We start from the raw sequence: 17,538 nt of genomic DNA on the forward strand, positions 1-17,538 counted from the left end.
GCCGGGCCCGGACTGCGCAGCCGCAGCCGGGCGGCAGGCACACGGGGAGCCCGGGCGGCGCGAGGCGCGCGCGTGGCCGCGCTGGGCCGGCGCGAGGCAGCCCGAGGCCGCGCACGCGCACGTGAGCTCGCGCCGCGGGGCCGGCGGGGCGCTCCGGGGGGCGAGCCGGGGCTGCGCGTGCGCGCCCGGCCGGCGGGGGCGGCGCGTGGGAGGCCGGAGGCCGCTGGGAGGCCCGCGAGGCGCGAGGCCCGGCGCGCGAGCCCCCGGGGGCGGGTAAAACCCGGTTGCTGCTGCCCCTACCCCTTCCCCATCCTTCCCCACCTCCCCTGTCCCGCCCTTCCTCGGTGTTTAACGCCTCCTCCTCCTCCCTTTTAAAACCTAATTCGTCTCTATATTTCTTTTTTTGGGGGTACCCCCACCTACCTTTCGAAGGGCGCAGCGGATGCGGCGGGCGCCCCTGACCCGCGTCACGCACGCATCCTCTGCAGCCCAACAGCTCAGGGCCCCGCTGCACCCCCGCAACCGCCTCCGCCTTGGAGAAGACTTTCCTCGGGGGCTCCTGGACCGCTGCACCCCGCTTTTGTCCCACCCCGCCCCCCCAGGCCCTAACTGCTCCCTCGCAGCTCCCCAGCTCGCGCCGCGAGCCCTACCCGACCTCCGCACTTTCTGCATCTCGGCCTTGCATACGCTCTCCGCTCCCAGGCCCCTTCTGCTAAAAATCCCTTCATCCTACATAGCCCCACCTCGCGGGACCCAGATTTGTTTCCTTGGGGGATCTTCCAGCAAAACCAAACGTCTCCCCTGTCTTCCCTGTGTTACTCCCCTCCCCCTCTCCTTTTAGGACCTCCCCCTAGCAAAAGATTACTTTTTCGTTCTCAGATTTGTCCTCCATTCAGGACTACTTTCCAGCAAAAATCCTTCCTTCCCACCAAGAGTCCCCTTTTCGGAGTACCTTTTCATTGAGAACAAACCAACTCAGATCTTCCATTTTCTCTCCCATCTAATATTTTTTCCAACCCTCTTTCCCAACCCCAGCTAGCTTCTCCCAGCAAAACCCTTCCGTTCCCTCCAGGGAGGGGGGCAGTGAAAATAAGGAAAGAAAGAAAAGAAAAATGACTTTCCCTTAACAACAAAACTTCTTTTCTCCAGTTGACTATTGCTTTCTTCCTTCTCACAATTGCCCACTCCCCTTCGCCCCCCCCCCCCATTTCACACCTGTGTCTTTGCTTTGGGGAGACACGATCTGACGGCCCCTTCCTTTCCACCCCACCACCTGCTTTCAGGGTGAAAGACGTTGGCCGAGGGCCCTGTATTTACCACCCAGTGTTCCAGGAGGAAATAGCCAATGGTCTGACTGTCACCAGGACTCCCCTCCCTGTGGGGCCTCCCCCGGGCCCCACTGTGCCCCGGAGATTTCGCTCCTCTCTTGGTGAGTTTCCTCCCTTCCCACGTGTCCACAGACACATCCTTTCTCCCAAGGATTTCCAGTCCACCCCGGAGACTCTCAGGACCAGCGGGGGGACCATTGCAAGTTGCTGCTTTGGGAAGTTAGAGGAGAAGGGTTACTCACCCTGCGGGCTGATTCTCTGGAACAATGCAGACACTTCCTAGATTGGTGTTTGCTTCATTGTTGATTGCAACCCAACTTAGATACCTACAGGGGACAGGCAGCGAAAGAGAAAGACCCTTTGTGTGACGAACCAACGATCGCCTGGCCTGTCCAGGATGCCAGCCAGTGGAAAAGGCTGTGCGGACATGCCAGGACAGTGTCGCTAGAACTGTGTGTGTGTGTGTGTGTGTGTGTGTGTGTGTGTGTGTTTAGAAGAGACCAGAACACTGTCTTTATGGGAAACCTTTTTATCTTCATTTTATTTTTTAAATATATTTTTATTTATTTTTTACAGAAAGGAAGGGAGAAGGATAGGGGGTTAGAAATATCGATGAGAGAAATATTGATCATCTGCCTCCTGCACGCCCCCTACTGGGGATGTGCTCGCAACCAAGGTACATGCCCCTGACCAGAATTGAACCTGGGACCCTTCAGTCCAAGGGAGACACTCTATCCACTGAGCCAAACCCGTTAGGGTGATCTTTATTTATTTTTAAAATACATTTTTACTGAATTCAGAGAGGGAGAGAGAAAGAGAGAGAAACCTCAATGATGAGAGACAATCAGTGATCAGCTGCCCCTGCAGGCCCCCCTCCTGGGGATCGAGCCTGCAACCTGGGTATGTGACCTTGGCCTGAATCAAACCTGGGACCCTTCAGTCCACAGGCTGACGCTCCATCCACTGAGCCAAACCAACCAGGGCAACTGTTTCATCTTTAAATGCTGACAACGAATTTAATACGTACTTAGAGATAGCGTAGGGTCCTTACAAAGCCTGCTGGCCACCAGTTTGGGGTTTTTGGTTTAGGGTTTCTCTCTGTGGTAGGCACACATCACAGACAGGTACACTCCTGCTGTGCACATGCAGGGCCTTTTCTCTTTAGAGCAGCAGTTCTCAGACTTTGGTCTTAGGGCCCCTTTACACTGAAATCACTGAAGACCCTGGAAGCTTTTGTGCTTGCAGACTATATCTACTGATACTTGTTGTGTTAGAAGCTTAATTCATTTTGAAAATATTAATTTAATTTAGGGGTGTCAAACTCAATCAGAGAAGGGGCCAAAATCTAAAATCCAGCCTAAATCGCGGGCCGAATGGTTTACTGAACAGTCATAAACTGTCATTGTGATGGAAATGCAGCGGAGTGCAGTGATGACAGCGCGGTGCGGGCCACATTGCAAGGCCTGGCGGGACGGATTTGGCCTGAGGGCCTTGTGTTTGACACATGTGATTTAATTTAAAAGAGCAATAATAAGTCCATTATAGAGTAAGATCATTGACAATTTTATTAAAAAGAGTATATTTTAGCCCAGGCCAGGTGGCTTAATTGCTTGGAGCATTGTCCCGTATACCAGAAAGGTTGTGGGTTCCATTCCCAGTCAGGGTACATACGTAGGTTGCGGGTTCCATCCCTGGTGGGGGTGTGTACTTGGGGAGGAAACTGATAGATGTTTCACTCTTGCATCTCTGTCTGTCTCTCTCTCCCTTCCTCTTTCTGTAAAATCAATAAACATATCCTTGAGTGAGGATTTTTTTAAAAGTGTATTTCAGAACACACACACACAAAAAAAATTTAATGAGAATAAAAACAAAAAGACGACCAAAAAAGTAAAAATAAAACCACAACATCTTGTGAGAATAGTGGCATTGTTTTACATGGTTAGGGTCATCTGGATTCTCAGATCTTCTGCACTCAGCCTTTGAGATATGTCCTGTAACTTCTGGAAAGTTTCGCTCCGAATAAAAAGGCAGATAACATCTGCATATCACTATGAGGACCCCACGACTCGCCCCACATCACCGCACGGTGACAAACGCTATTCTAGATTTTAACGCTTATTTGCATTTCCTGCTAGGATCAGCTTTTGGAGTGAGACACTTTGGCATCTCTTTTCTCATTTAGATAATTCTGTGCAAGAACCTTCCCTGGACAGCACGATGGTAGCCTTCTCATTCCTCCAGGCTTTCTCTTTCCCGATGTGAGCTTTACATTTGCTCTTATAACGGTCTGGTTGGAAGTCTGATGGGACGAGGGAGTCTTCCTTGAGGGTTCAATTTAAGAATGTAAGCGCAAGATTTGCACAGTGACAGTTACTGTAGCCAATTAGGTTTTACCTGAGGGGAAGTGATTGCCAATTGAAATAAGAAAAGAACGTAGGTTCTTTTTTTATTTCAATAAAAAAATTTTTTTGTTGTTGGACCTCAAAGGGAGGGTGGGGATAAAAGGGAGAGATCAACCAAAGGACTTGTGTGCACACATATGAGCCTAACCTATTGACAAGGACAATAGGGGGTGGGGGCATGAATAGGGGGGTGGAGGATTGGAATGGGGGGTGTTGAGGACAAATATGTGATACCTTAATCTAGGGGTGTCGAACTCAATCAGAGAAGGGGCCAAAATCTAAAATCCAGCCTAAATCGCGGGCCGAATGGTTTACTGAACAGTCATAAACTGTCATTGTGATGGAAACGCAGCGGAATGCAGTGATGACAGCGCGGTGCAGGCCACATTGCAAGGCCTGGTGGGACGGATTTGGCCCGTGGGCCTTGTGTTTGACACATGTGCCTTAATTAATAAAGAAATTTTTTAAAAAAGAACGTAGGTGAAGAATTAGGGCAGGAGTCCACTCTCACCTGTGGGGTCAGAGCAAAATGGATTGGTTAAACGTGAGGGTTTAAAAAATATATATATATATCCTCACCCAAGGACTGAGGATATTCTTTTTTTTTAAAATATATTTTATTGATTTTTTTACAGAGAGGAAGGGAGAGGAATAGAGAACTAGAAACATCGGTAAGAGAGAAACATTGACCATCTGCCTCCTGCACAGCCCCCACCAGGGATGTGCCCGCAACCAAGGTACATGTCCTTGACTGGAATCAAACCTGGGAACTTCCAGTTTACAGAGCCAAACCAGTTCTGGCCAGGATATTCTTTCAGAGAGTGGAAGGGAGTGGAGAGAGGGAGAGAGAGAGTGAGTGAGAGAGAGAGATGTGAAAGAGACACATCAATTGGTTGCCTCCCACACGTGCCCCGAAGGGGGATGGCGTGAGGAGAGCATGATCAAACCTACAATCCCAGTATGTACCCTTGACTGGGAATCAAACTCTAGACCTTCTGGTGTACAGGCTGATGCTCTAACCAGTAAGCAATACTGGCCAGGGCAAGTGTGAGGGCTTTGAAGTCAGACTTCTTGGGGTTGAATCCTAACCTTGATTTCGAGCAAGTTACTGAACTCTGGACATTATCTACCTCATCAGCAAAGTTGGGCTAATAATATAGAGTGGCCAGATAATTATGAACTCTGAACACATAATAATCTGGCTACTCAGTGTGTGTGTGTGTGTGTGTGTGTGTGTGTGTGTGTGTGTGTGTGTGTCTCCTATATAATAAATAGGGAATATGCTAATTGACCCTCATGCCATTGCAAAAGATGGCAGTGCCCAAGTCAATAAGGAGAGAAGGTGCTAATTGACTGTTCCACCCTCAAAGATGGTGGTGCCCACAGCCACAAGATGGCAGCACCCTGTCCCCCCACCTCCCAGGGCTTGCCCGAGGCTCAGGCAAGCCTTGGATAGCAGCTGCCCAGCCACTCAGGGCCACCTGAGGCTCAGGTAACCAGGGCCAGCCGAGGCTTGTGCTGCCGGCAGTGTGATGGGAGTCACCTCCCACCCCTGAGGGCTCCTGGACTGTGAGAGGGGGCAGGCTGGGCTGAGGGACCCCCCTCTAGTACATGCATTTTCACACACCGGCCCTCTAGTATACACACATATACATATACATACACATACACATACACATACACACACACACACACACACACACACACACATATATGTATACTAGAGGCCCGGTGCATGAATTCGTGTATGGGTGGGGTCCAGCCAGCCTGGCTAGGGGGTGGAGGGGACATGGGCAGTTGGCTGGCCTGCCTGCTGGTTGAACTGGTCAAGGGGACAATTTGCATATTAGCCTTTTATTATATAGGATATACACTGAATAGCCAGATTATTATGCGTTCAGAGATCATGAGAATCTGGCCACTCATGTAGGTAGCTCCTTGTGGCTGTACCTGTCATTAGTGCAGATTTGGAACATTTCCATCAGCATGGAACATTCTTTGTGCCTCAAGGGGTATATAAGTGATTATATATAACTGATCACCTGGTGCCTGGCACGTGATCAAACCTTGGTAAACGTTTGTTGCCACTGTTATTATTATCATGATTATGATAGGGGCCATGCAGGAAGACAAATGAGGAAAATGGGAACTGGAAGCCATAATCCTCTCCAGAGATGGCCGTTGTCCTCATTTCTATCTATGGATAACTGTTGAGCAATAGCACGTCTACTGCTTTTCAAGAGAAGCCAGAAATCCACACATTTAGTTGAATTGTCTCCATTTAAAAGAAGTGTTGATGACTAATGCATTTTTTTTTTTTAAAAAGCACTTGTAGGCCAAACACAACAGGCCTGCAGTTTACAATAATGTTCCAAGTGGGAAAATGAGGAAAGAAAGTAAAAGCTGTGAGTCTCCCAGCTCCCAACAAGCTGATGTCACTCAGGCGTGTTCGTTCACTCTCTCCCTGGTAACGTTGATGCAGAGAGGAACAGAAAAGGTGGCCCTGGGGGCGGGGGCGGGGGTGCGAGGACAGGGAGACTGATAGAACAGGAGATTGGGGCCTTTCAAAGAGGAAGAGGGGTGACCCAAAGGAACCCTGTCCCTTGTCCATGAGAGGGATGCTGAGAGCCTTTGACCAGAGTTCTGTGCCAGGCAAGATGTTGTGGGAAGTAGAGATGCATGAGGCAGATTCACAGCCATCCTAGAGCTGTGGCCTGGGGGAAATGGGGAACCTGAAAGGCCCTTCACTCCTGGGGCCACTGGAGAAAGGGGGAAGTAGGTTATCAGGCACGTGCTTATCAGAATTCCGGGCAGGGCAACATAACCTCGGACTCGGTGATGTTGGGAGTGTTCTCTGTGGCAGAGGGGGCATGTAGGCCTGATTTGGCAGAGCTTGGTAAAACTGAGTAGAGAGAGCTGGGTCAAGGGAAACCAATAAAGGAACTACACTCAGATGTCTCCAGGGCATGTAAACGAGTGAAGTGGGAAGATGTGAGAGAATAGGGAGTGGTGGAGACTATGGCAAACTGCACAGTCCGTGCTGTCTCAGGGCAACTGCAGCTTCTCAGCTCCAGCCAGTTCTTGCTTTGCAAGACTGTGGACTCAGTCCTAGCCGATATGGCTCAGTGGATAGAGCGATGGCCTGTGGGCTGAAGGGTCCCAGGTTTGATTCCACATAACAGAGTTGTGGGCTCGATTCCCAGTGTAGGGCGTACAGGAGGCAGCCAATTGATGATTCTCTCTCATCAGTGATGTTTTTATCCCTCTTTCCCTCCCTCTTCCTCTCTTAAATCAATTAAAATATGTTTTTTAAAAAAGAATTTCTTTAAAAAAGAAAAAGAGAAAAAAAAAGTGGACTCAGTATTGACCGATCCTCAGATATCTCTCCCCTCCCTCCATTTTTACATAGAAATTGGAAAGTCTTACTTTAAAAAAAGAAAAAAAAAGAAAAAAAAAAGGTTTTTGTTTTAATTTTTAGAGGAAGGGAGAGAAAGAGAAACACTGCTGTGAGGAAACACGCCACCCGTTCTTTGATGACACCCAGCCAATGGAGCCATATTGGCCAGGGCTGGAAAGCCTTATTTTAATGAGAAATCTCTAGAGCCCGCCGTGTCCAGTGTGATATCCACTATCATTTGTAGCTATGTAAATTCATATTTAATGAAAATAAAACAATATCATTCCCAGTCACACCAACTGTATTTCTGGTGCTCATTAGCTACTTGTGACTGGTAGCTATCGGTAGACAGTACCGATCTAGAACATTTCCATCAGCAGGAAAATTCTTTTGGACACTGATGTTCTGGCCAAAAGAACTCTGACAGGGTTTTCAACCTGAAAACGAATTGAAAAACGCTTAAATTCACTGCAAGCTAAATAAAACAGCTTTGTAGAGCAGGTACATCCTATATAACAGAAGCCTAATTGTCCCCTCTGGTGGTCGTTAGACCGAGTTCAACCGCTCACTATGACGTGCACTGACCACCAGGGGGCAGCATGGCACTGGCAACAAACCACAGTGGAGGCGCTGCCAGCCCTGATGGGCCCCAATGAGAGTAGGAATGTGGCAGGATGGTGTAGCAGGTGCCAGGCCAAGGCGAATGTGAGCAGGGGCCCAATCGCCCAACCAGCAGCAGCAGTCGGGGGGCCTGCCCCTGATAGATCATCCCACAGGTGGGATGCTGGAGCAGGTGAGGGGGCAGCACCAGGCCAAGACAGGGTGCCAGGCAGGGCTGTGAGGCTGGGGGCGCAAGCTGGGGCCCCATCTCCTCAGGGACCCCACCCCGAAGGACCCCACTCGTGTACAAATTCGTGCAGTGGGCCACTAGTGTATTCAGATTGTCCCCTCCCCTCCAAACAGTGCCTCAGTAAATATCATTTATCTAATGTGACCTAAGGCTACAGTCTAGAGCTGAATGGCAGGTCACTTGCCCAAGAGGTGGTAGCGTTTCCCAGGAGAATCCCTTTCTTTTCCTACCCCTACCAGTCCTAGAATGATGGGCCTTTTTTAAAAGAAAAAAAGTTCAATTGGCTTTGGTTCCCAGTGTTGACTTAAATTGGTCATTAAACTATGAAATGAGGCATAAATGACACACGTGTTCCTAAAGCTTACAGTTCTTGTGCCTCCAGAAATCCCAAATCAATTTGCAAATTAAATATAAACAAAGCAACCAGACCAATATAATTCAAATTAATGAGAGAGTTGCTCTCAAGTGCTTCCTTAAGTCAAGTATATTCCAGACTGCCACACTGGGCCCTTTTGGGTTTAGCAGGCCCTGTGATGTTTCATCTCTTCCCCTCCCTCTTCTCTGAACTGCAGCAAAACCTCTGTTTGTGCCGTGATGTCTGTTGGCTTTTAGTTGAGCCCAAAGGCCTCATTATGAGCTAAGGCCACCTGTTTTCTCTTCTCGTTGGCCCATGGCAAACAAAACAGTCCTTTTTGGCATTTGTGTAATTACAAGCATTCCCTGGGCATGGAAGCCAAGTGGTAGTACTGGATAATCCAGTAATCCAAATATACTGATTCCTTCTTTTACCCTGTTTCCCCGAAAATAAGACAGTGTCTTATATTAATTTTTGCTCCCAAAGATGCGCTAGGTCTTATTTTCAGGGGATGTCTTATTTTTCCATGAAGAAGAATACGGTACGCATTTGTTGTTAAATGAAAATAAAGGAAATTTATTACCTGTATATGGTACGGTAGTATAGTAGTTGTCAACACAAACCAGACAAACTGTGAATCCTACAGTATCAAGAATTTACTCATTTATTCAATGACAATCATGTCATCATCTTCTGGAACATCATCATAACAATCCAATTCCTGAATTTCCTGGTAAATTTCTTGTGACTCCATTTCTTTCAGAATCAGTGGACCAAATCTCTCATGTTTAGCCTAGGGGGTCCTTATTTTCGGGGGAATGCCTTATATTTCACTTAGAAGGAAACCTGCAAGTAGGTCTTATTTTCGGAGGATATCTTATTTTGGGGGGAAACACGGTAGCTTATTTTCAAAATGAAAACACAAAAAATTCTTGGAAAGAGTATTTGGTTGAGGAATGCCTACAGAATTCCATGGACCACAAACCCAGCCCCACTAGAGCTAGCAGGTAGCTATGTACACAGAAGGCACCAGCCCCACTAGGGCCAGCAGGTAACTGTGTACACAGAAGGCGCCAAAGCTTGTTGACTTGAATTTATCTGTTGACAGAATAAGAGCAAGTTCGAGATTGGGTTGCTTTGCTCTCTGGTAAAGGATGTAAATATCAAAGCGTGGCCTTTGGACTTCTGGCTGGCCCGCCGGAGGCTGTGACCAGACCAGTGTGTCCTCTGGACTATGGGAGCATGTTGGAAAGCAAGCGAATCCAGAGACATTCTGTCCCGCTCCTGGCCGCACTTTTGTGTTTTTAGCTGACACGGGGCGTCCTGCAGTGTAATTTATGGGCAGTCAGTGTTGTGCTGGGGTAAAAACACAGGCTCTCAAGTCAGAGGATCTGGGCTTAAGACCTCGCTCAAATGCTTGTTAGTACGTGACTTTGAACACATTACTTACCCTTTCCTTCTCTGCAGTGAAAGTGATAATAGAACCAACCTTGGGGTTGTTGTGAGGGATGAATTAATGCATGTGAAGTACTTGGCGTGATCCCCAATGAGGAGAAAAGGCTTAATATTTTATTTCAAATAATGCTATATATAAATAACATATAATTTTTAGATCCTCACTGAAAGACATAAGGACATGTTTATTTTAAAAAAAAATATTTTTATTGATTTCAGAGAGAGGAAGAGAAAGGGAGAGAGAGTTGAAATATCAATGATGAGAGAGAATCATTGATTGGCTGCCTCCTGCACGCCCCCTACTGGGGATCGAGCCCACAACCCCAGGCGAGTGCCCTTGACTGGAATCGAACCTGGGACCCTTCAGTCCGCAGGCTGATGCTCTATCCATTGAGCCAAACCGGATAGGGCAGGATATGTTGGGGGAAGAACGAGAAAGAGGAGAGAGAGAGAGAGAGAGAGAGAGAGAGAGAGAGAGAAAGAGAGAGAGAGAGAGTGAGAGAAATGTGAGAGAAACATGGATCAGTTGCCTCCTGCATATGCCCTGACTGGGGGGATTGAACCCAAAACCTGGGATCGAACCCGCAGCTTTTGGTATGGGTAGATACTCCAACCAACTATGCCACCTGGCCAGGAAATAATGCTTTCTATTTTATTAGCTTGTTTTTATTGGGAGAGGAGGAAAGAGATGGGTTCTGCACTTCAGAGTACTCAACCGGTTTATAGCAGTGCTCCAGGAGAACGTTAGAATTGGAGAAAGTCATTTTGCCTCAGAATATACACTTCTATAGTTCACATTCCCTTCTCTGTAATTTAGAAACCCCAAAATATCTTTGAGTGCCCAGACGTCTCAAACCTCATTTTGGTGGCCAAATCTGCACTTACACGTGGCTCTGTATTTTTTTCCGTTGCTCTAATCACAGGTGTCCGAGCGGAAATAGCAGTTTGGTTAAGAGGTGCTGCCCCAGACCTATGTGGGTTATTTAAATATGGCACACGCATGGATTCACCTTTCTAAATCCCCCACATTTTGAATTCTGAAACTCATTTAGGCCGCAGAGTTGTGGTCCAGGCTTGTGGACACGTATTCAACTTTCATTTGAGCAACCTCAGTAGGCTCCAGACACAGACAGGCAAACAGATGCATATGTGAAATGCAGGTGTTGAGGGCTCAGCTGTTCTATTACATCTCAACATGGGCAGTTTGAAAACAGTAGACACAGACAGCCTAGGAACCCAGGCCCAAACTCCAGCTATTCTAGGGTCCACTAGATTTGCTCACAGGGCGTCATCAAGCATTTTTTTAAAATACATTCTATTGATTTTTCACAGAGAGGTAGGAAGAGGGATAGAGAGCTAGAAACGTCGATGAGCGAAAAACATCGACCAGCTGCCTCCTGCACACCCCCTAATGGGGATGTGCCCGCAACCAAGGTACATGCACTTGACTGGAATTGAACCTGGGACCTTTCAGTCTGCAGGCCGACACTATCCACTGAGCCAAACCGGTTTCAGCTCATCAAGCATTTTTTAAATGTCCAGGTATGGACAAAATTATTCATAATAGCCAAAATGGATACAACCCAAATGGCCATCAAAAGATTAATTGTTTAAAAATGTAGCATAGCCGAAACCGGTTTGGCTCAGTCGTAGAGCATCGGTCTGCGGACTGAAAGGTCCCAGGTTTGATTCCGGTCAGGGGCATGTACATTGGTTGCAGGCACATCCCCGGTAGAGGGTATGCAGGAGGCAGCTGGTCGATGTTTCTCTCTCATTGATGTTTCGAACTCTCTATCCCTGTCTCTTCCTCTCTGTAAAAAAAAATCAATAAAATATATTAAAAAATAAATTTAAAAATGTAGACAATGGAATATTATCTACATTAATAAAAGTATAATATGCTAATTAGACCAGACAGCCGAACAACCTTCCAGATGTCCTTCCGGACAAAGCCGGGGCTGCAAGGGCCCAGCCCCTTGCGTGAATTTCAAGTTCAGCCATAAAAAGGAATGAATGGTACATGCCACAGTGTGGATGACCTTGAACATGCTGTGCTTAGCGGAAGAAGCCAGACATAAAAGGCTGCATGCTGTTTGATTTCGTTTGTATGAAGTGGATGGCTCTCTGAATGGCCATGCTTTGTTTACGTGCCTTGTAATTGTTTCTTGGAAAACTGAACATGTTGAATATTATAATGTGTCACTCTTGGAGTAGATTCACTACTTCCCATCCCAGGGTTTGGGTTGCAATGATTTATTTGTTTATCAACTTTTCTAGACTTTTAAAATAAAGACTACATTCTTTGCCATGCCGGGCCAGTGGTTTGACAGGGAGGTCCTTACCTGCCCAGAACGAAGCGGAAATTGCCCAGTGTTTGCAGGTGGGCTCTGTGGGTGTCGGGACACGCTTTCAACACTCAGTGGGCAGCTCACAACCTTCACCTTCACTTCCTGGTTGCACAGAACGGAGGTCAGCCAGAGGTGCGAGCTTAGTCTTTTGGGGTCTTTTCTGAGCATGTGCCTACATGGCCTTCTAGGTTCCCTGAAATAAGTAGAAGGTTTTTAGATTTTTATTTTATTTTTTAATTAACTAAATTCTACAGTTTAAGTTAGGGTTCACTCTCTGGGTGGGGTAGTTCTATAGGTTTTGGCGAATGTATCTGTCATTGCGGTATCACACAGAGTCATTTCACTCCTCTAAAAATCCCTCCACGTTCCACCTGTTCACCTCCCTCCACCCCCAACCCCAATCTTTTTATTGTCTCTATAGTTTTATATTTTCCAGAATGTCCTATAACTGGAACCATACACTACATAGCACTTTCAGACTGGCTTCTTTCCCTCGGCAATATGCATCTATGGTTCCTCCATGTCTTTTCATGGTTTGAGATCTCCTTGCTTTTCATTGTATGGATGTAGCACTTGTTTAAACATTATTCTCTTGAGGGACATCTCTGTTGCTTTTAGTTTGGGCAGTACCAATAAAGCTACTCTAAGCATTTGTGTGCAGGTTTTGTAGGGACATAGGTCTTTAACTCATTGAGATAAGTAGATACCTAGGAGTGTGCTGGCTGGATCGTATGGTAAGACCCTGTTTAAATTGGTAAGAAGCCACCAGGGTGGAAGCTTTCAGGTGCCCTTACTCCCCAAGCATCTCAATCTCCAGCCTTTCCTCCCAGCTTTCTGTGGCTGGTCTGTTGTTGGCCCCAGATAATATCCTTTGTCCCAAGCTGAAGCAAATGGTTTATTGTTTGCTTTTTTTAATGTTTTCAGCACACCCATCCCCTCTCCCCACCTCATAGCTACTCTCTGCCTTGAGAGAATTCCAAAGTGGGCAAGATCCAGGCAACACCTTCGAGTTAGACCTTCAGGAGCCATTCCACAGGGGGAGACAGACAACCTCAGTTCTTTGAGAACAAGGTCCTCTATGCTGCCTCCGCACCAGGAACCCACACCAGAACAGTCTAGGGAAGGGGTGGGACAGGGATGAGTTACAACGACACAGGCCTCTCCTCCCAGGTGTCATCCACCTTTTTCTTAATGAGGGTTCACTTAGTTGCTGTAAACCCTTGACTGTTTTCCAGAGTTGCAATAATGTTTCTTTGATGCCACAGCTGGGAAGTTTTAAATTCACTAATTCCTCTACTTCCTACAGAGGTCTATTTAGATAGTCTATTTCCTCTTGAGTCAGTTCTGGTCATTTGAATCTTTCTAGGAATTTGTTCTAACCTAATGTACCTAATTTGTTGGCATGCATTTATTCATAATATTCCTTTGTAATCCTTTTTTATTTTTATAAGGTTATTTAGTGATATTTTCTCTTTCATTTCTAATTTTAGTAATTTGAGGGTTGTTTTTTTTTTTCTCTCTCTCTCTCTCTCTTTCTTTTTTGGGGATAAATTCTGCCAGTTTAGATGTTCCATAGTTAGATTCTCTTAGCATAGATACTTAAAGTGTGAATTTAATCATTATCTCTTTCTTTTATCCAAATGATTCAAAACTTATAGTAGTTTTTGAGCCAAAGTCTATGAGGTAGACTCAGACTTTGTCTAAAAAAGTCTATATTGCTCTCTCGTGAACAGTAGTTTTCCTGCGTTGAGTTCTGTGCTAACTCTCCTCCTCACTTCCTCTGCTGCTGTTTCCCTTGCCTGTCAGCCTCGTTTCTGTTGGGAAGTTTGCCACATCAATCTAGTCATCATCCCATGCAAACTGTTTGCCTGTCTGTTTTTTTCTGGTAGTTTTTAGGGTTTTCTCTTTGTCTTTAGTGTTCTGCAGTTCTGCGTGTCAAGGAGTGAACTAGTATTTATTTATTCTGCTCTAACCTTGCAATCCTTGATTATCAACCATATAACTTCCAAGAATCATAACTTTTAAGTTTGGATTCACGTATTTCTGTAGCTCTGGAAATTCCTGCACCATCATCTCTTTACTGTCTCTCCTACGATCTCTCCTCTTTCCTTTTAGGCATTTTCTGTTAGGCATTTGCTTCTTCTCCATTCATATTTTCTCAACTTCTCATACATACATTCATTCATTTATCTCTGTGCTGCCTATCTCTTTATTTCCTTGGTTTGCTCTGCCAGTTCATTGTTACTCTCTCAGCACTGTCTAATCTGCTGTTTAACCTTCATTGAATTTTTAATTTGAAAGTCTTGCAATTCTAGAAGTTCCATTTGTTTCTTTTTTTAAATGTTTGCTCTTGTCACATACTGACTTCTTTTCTTACACTATGTTTTGTTGTCTCCCATAATCCTATTTTTGGGATGTTTCTCTAAGCCTGTGTGCCATTTTTCTCTCTCTTTTTTTTTAAAATATATTTTATTGATTTTTTACAGAGAGGAAGAGAGAGGGATAGAGAGTTAGAAACATCAATGAGAGAGAATCATCGACCAGCTGCCTCTTGCACACCCCCTACTGGGGATGTGCCCGCAACCAAGGTACATGCCCTTGACCGGAATCGAACCTGGGATCTTTCAGTTTGCAGGCCGATGCTCTATCCACTGAGCCAAACCGGTCTCGGCTTTCTCTTTAGTTTTCCTGTGAATGGCACGGCTCCTCTGGGGGCCCAGATCTGCGTTTCCTGTCACCTCCAGGTCCCAACCTCCAGTGTAATGCTCTTTAATAGAAATATACTTTGAGTCCTATGTATAATTGTATTTTATTTTATTTATTTATTTTTAATTTTAAAACTATATATATATATATATATATATATATATATATATATATATATATAGTTTTAAAATTTCTAATAAGCCACATTGAAAAATAAAAGAGGCAACTGAATTTAAATAACAATGTATTTAACCCTCTAGGTACAAAGTATTCTCACTGTAACGTGATCAATATAAAAAGTTATTGTTTTTCTGAACTAGGTCTCCCAAACCCAGTGTGTGTTTTACACTCACAGCACGTCTCAGTGTCAGGCCAGGCCCGTTTGAGTGCTTTGTGGCCACATGTGACTGGTGGCTGCCGAGCTGGACAGCGGCTCCAGGCCAGAAGGCTGATTTCCCCTTGTGCTCACACCTTTGGCTTTGAGTTTTCTCACTGCTGCTGGCACTTGGGGTTTTAACTGTCTCTTGAGCTTGGCTGTGTATTAAAAATCATCTTTTCTCACATTTCGATGCGTTTATAGCTGGAAAAGAGGTCAGTTCAACCCACCGTGTTACCCTTTATGATGGAAGCTGTTCTTATGCCCATTTTACAGATGAGAAAACTGGGTCTCATGGAACTTAAGTGTCTCCCAGGGTCATGTGGCTATTAAGTGTCAGAGAACAGACCCAAATACAGGTCTGTTGGAATTCCAAGTCCAAGTTCAATCCACTACACTGTGTTGCCATCTTATAGTTTTGATTCCACCCTGTTCATTTTTAGGAATTAGAGACCAAGAGTTCTCTCCTCCCTGGATCCTTCCACAGCTGTGCTCATCTGGGGAGTAACTCTTGGCCAAAACCTGGCAGCAGATAACCATGGACCAGTACAGCCTTGGGGATGACGGTTCCCTTCCATCAAAGATGCACCTCCCTTCCTTATCCGAGGGCCAGGGGCTCAACTGCAGCGACACCCTCAGCCGGGACCTGGGTCCCAGCGCACGAGACCTGCTCTACGCTGGCCTGAGTGGCCTGGACCTGGACCCCAGCCTCCCAAAGCCCGGCGTGCCCAGCGAGGCCCTGGAGGACAATTTAGACGCAGCGTCCCTGTACTCGGGGAAGGACAGTGACTCCGCGAAGGTGCTGGAGGAGTATGCAGACCCGGAATCGCAGGCCTCCTTACAAGGTAACGCTGTCCCTCTGGGTCCCGGGGCCTGGCCGCCAGGGGCCGGCTCTGCACGACCGGTTATGGAAATGTCTCTCCACAGATGAATACGGAGCAGTTACCCTATTCCCACTTGGGAATTGCTCCCAACTTCCTAGTGGAGAACACGTGTCACTGGTGTCAGGGAACGATGCTGAGAAAGGGGGCTGATTGGGGATCTCCTGGTCTCCCAAGTGGTGTGGGCTGACCTTTGCTTGCACAGGAGACGTTCCTCTCCGTCACCACTTCTCAGAGGCTCTTCCCACTTCCAGAATGAGCCAGGAGCCTGTCCACCTGCTGCCTCGAAACTTCCCACGCCCGGTGGCTTTATCCGTAAAGTGGGGGGACAGTAACACCCCCTTCTTCCCGCAGAGTACCAGTAAGAGAAAGCAACAGAAGCAGCTCGGCAGACTGAAAAGCTCTGGGCAGAGGAGAGTCGTTTTGCTAATTTTACCCACATGGTTAGAGTGCATTTCAGACAGCCCGTCCGTTCGTTTTGAAATCTTTCTCTTCAGCGATGGAGGAAAAAGGGAGAACTGCTGTGATGAGTGGTTAAAAGATCCCAACAGTTCAGATGAGGAGAAACAGGCCTTCCTTGAACCTCCTTTTGCTTTGCCTCCAGGCTTCCCCACAGGATAAATTCCGTGTTTGTCTCCCATCCTCTATTTAGGGGTGTCGAACTCAATCAGAGAAGGGGCCAAAATCTAAAATCCAACCTAAATGTGGGCCGAATGGTTTACTGAACAGTCATAAACTGTCATTGTGATGGAAATGCAGCGGAGTGCAGTGATGACAGCGCGGTGCGGGCTACATTGCAAGGCCTGGCGGGACGGATTTGGCCCGCGGGCCTTGTGTTTGACACATGTGCTCTATATGGTCGCGGGAGGTTGCTTCGACGGGTTGACTGACCAGAGCTCTCTGAGGTTTATAGCCACGCTGTGCGCGCGCAAGGCCACATCTGACACAGCCGCCCTGCGAGCATGTCAACCTTCACTGGAACGGGCGGCTCCCCCAGGGTCCCGAAGACTTGCTGAAGTGAAAGCCTTCTGAGCCCCCACTCCGCATGCGCTGTAGAAGGCGGGGCTTGCACCGTGTGGGAACAGTGGCTACACGTGACGTCTGAGTGTTGTAGGCAGCAGGGTAGGCCTGGGGTACCGTCATGAGGGTTTTTCAGCCCAGGCCACAGCAATGACCTGTAAAGTGCTGGTAAGTGCAAACATGTGTGCATTATGCTAGGCAGCAACGCTTTAGCTTTCCCCTGGTTTTCTTTTTCTTTTCTTTTTTTTTCTCTTTATAAATATGTTTTATTGATTTTCTTACAGAGAGGAAGGGAGATGGATAAAAAGTTAGAAACATCAATGGGAGAGAAACATCGATCAGCTGCCTCTTGCACACCCCCCACTGGGGATGTGCCCACAACCAAGGTACATGCCTTTGATCGGGGAATTGAACCCGGGA

General features: G+C 46.8%; 1 protein-coding gene across 1 annotated transcript in view; it reads left to right on the forward strand.

The window, feature by feature from the left end:
* Positions 1 to 1,279: 1,279 nt before the first annotated feature.
* Positions 1,280 to 17,538, forward strand: part of ZNF541 (zinc finger protein 541) — a 41,935-nt gene continuing 25,676 nt past the window's right edge. Inside the window, exons 1-2 of the mRNA XM_036416416.2 lie at positions 1,280 to 1,429; positions 15,661 to 16,062. Coding sequence (XP_036272309.1) covers positions 15,756 to 16,062 — 307 coding nt within the window. The 5' untranslated portion in view covers positions 1,280 to 1,429; positions 15,661 to 15,755. The remainder of the gene's footprint in view (positions 1,430 to 15,660; positions 16,063 to 17,538) is intronic.

This window comes from Pipistrellus kuhlii, unplaced genomic scaffold, assembly GCF_014108245.1.
Source record: "Pipistrellus kuhlii isolate mPipKuh1 unplaced genomic scaffold, mPipKuh1.p scaffold_m20_p_55, whole genome shotgun sequence".
In the NCBI taxonomy this organism is placed as follows: Eukaryota; Metazoa; Chordata; class Mammalia; order Chiroptera; family Vespertilionidae; genus Pipistrellus; species Pipistrellus kuhlii.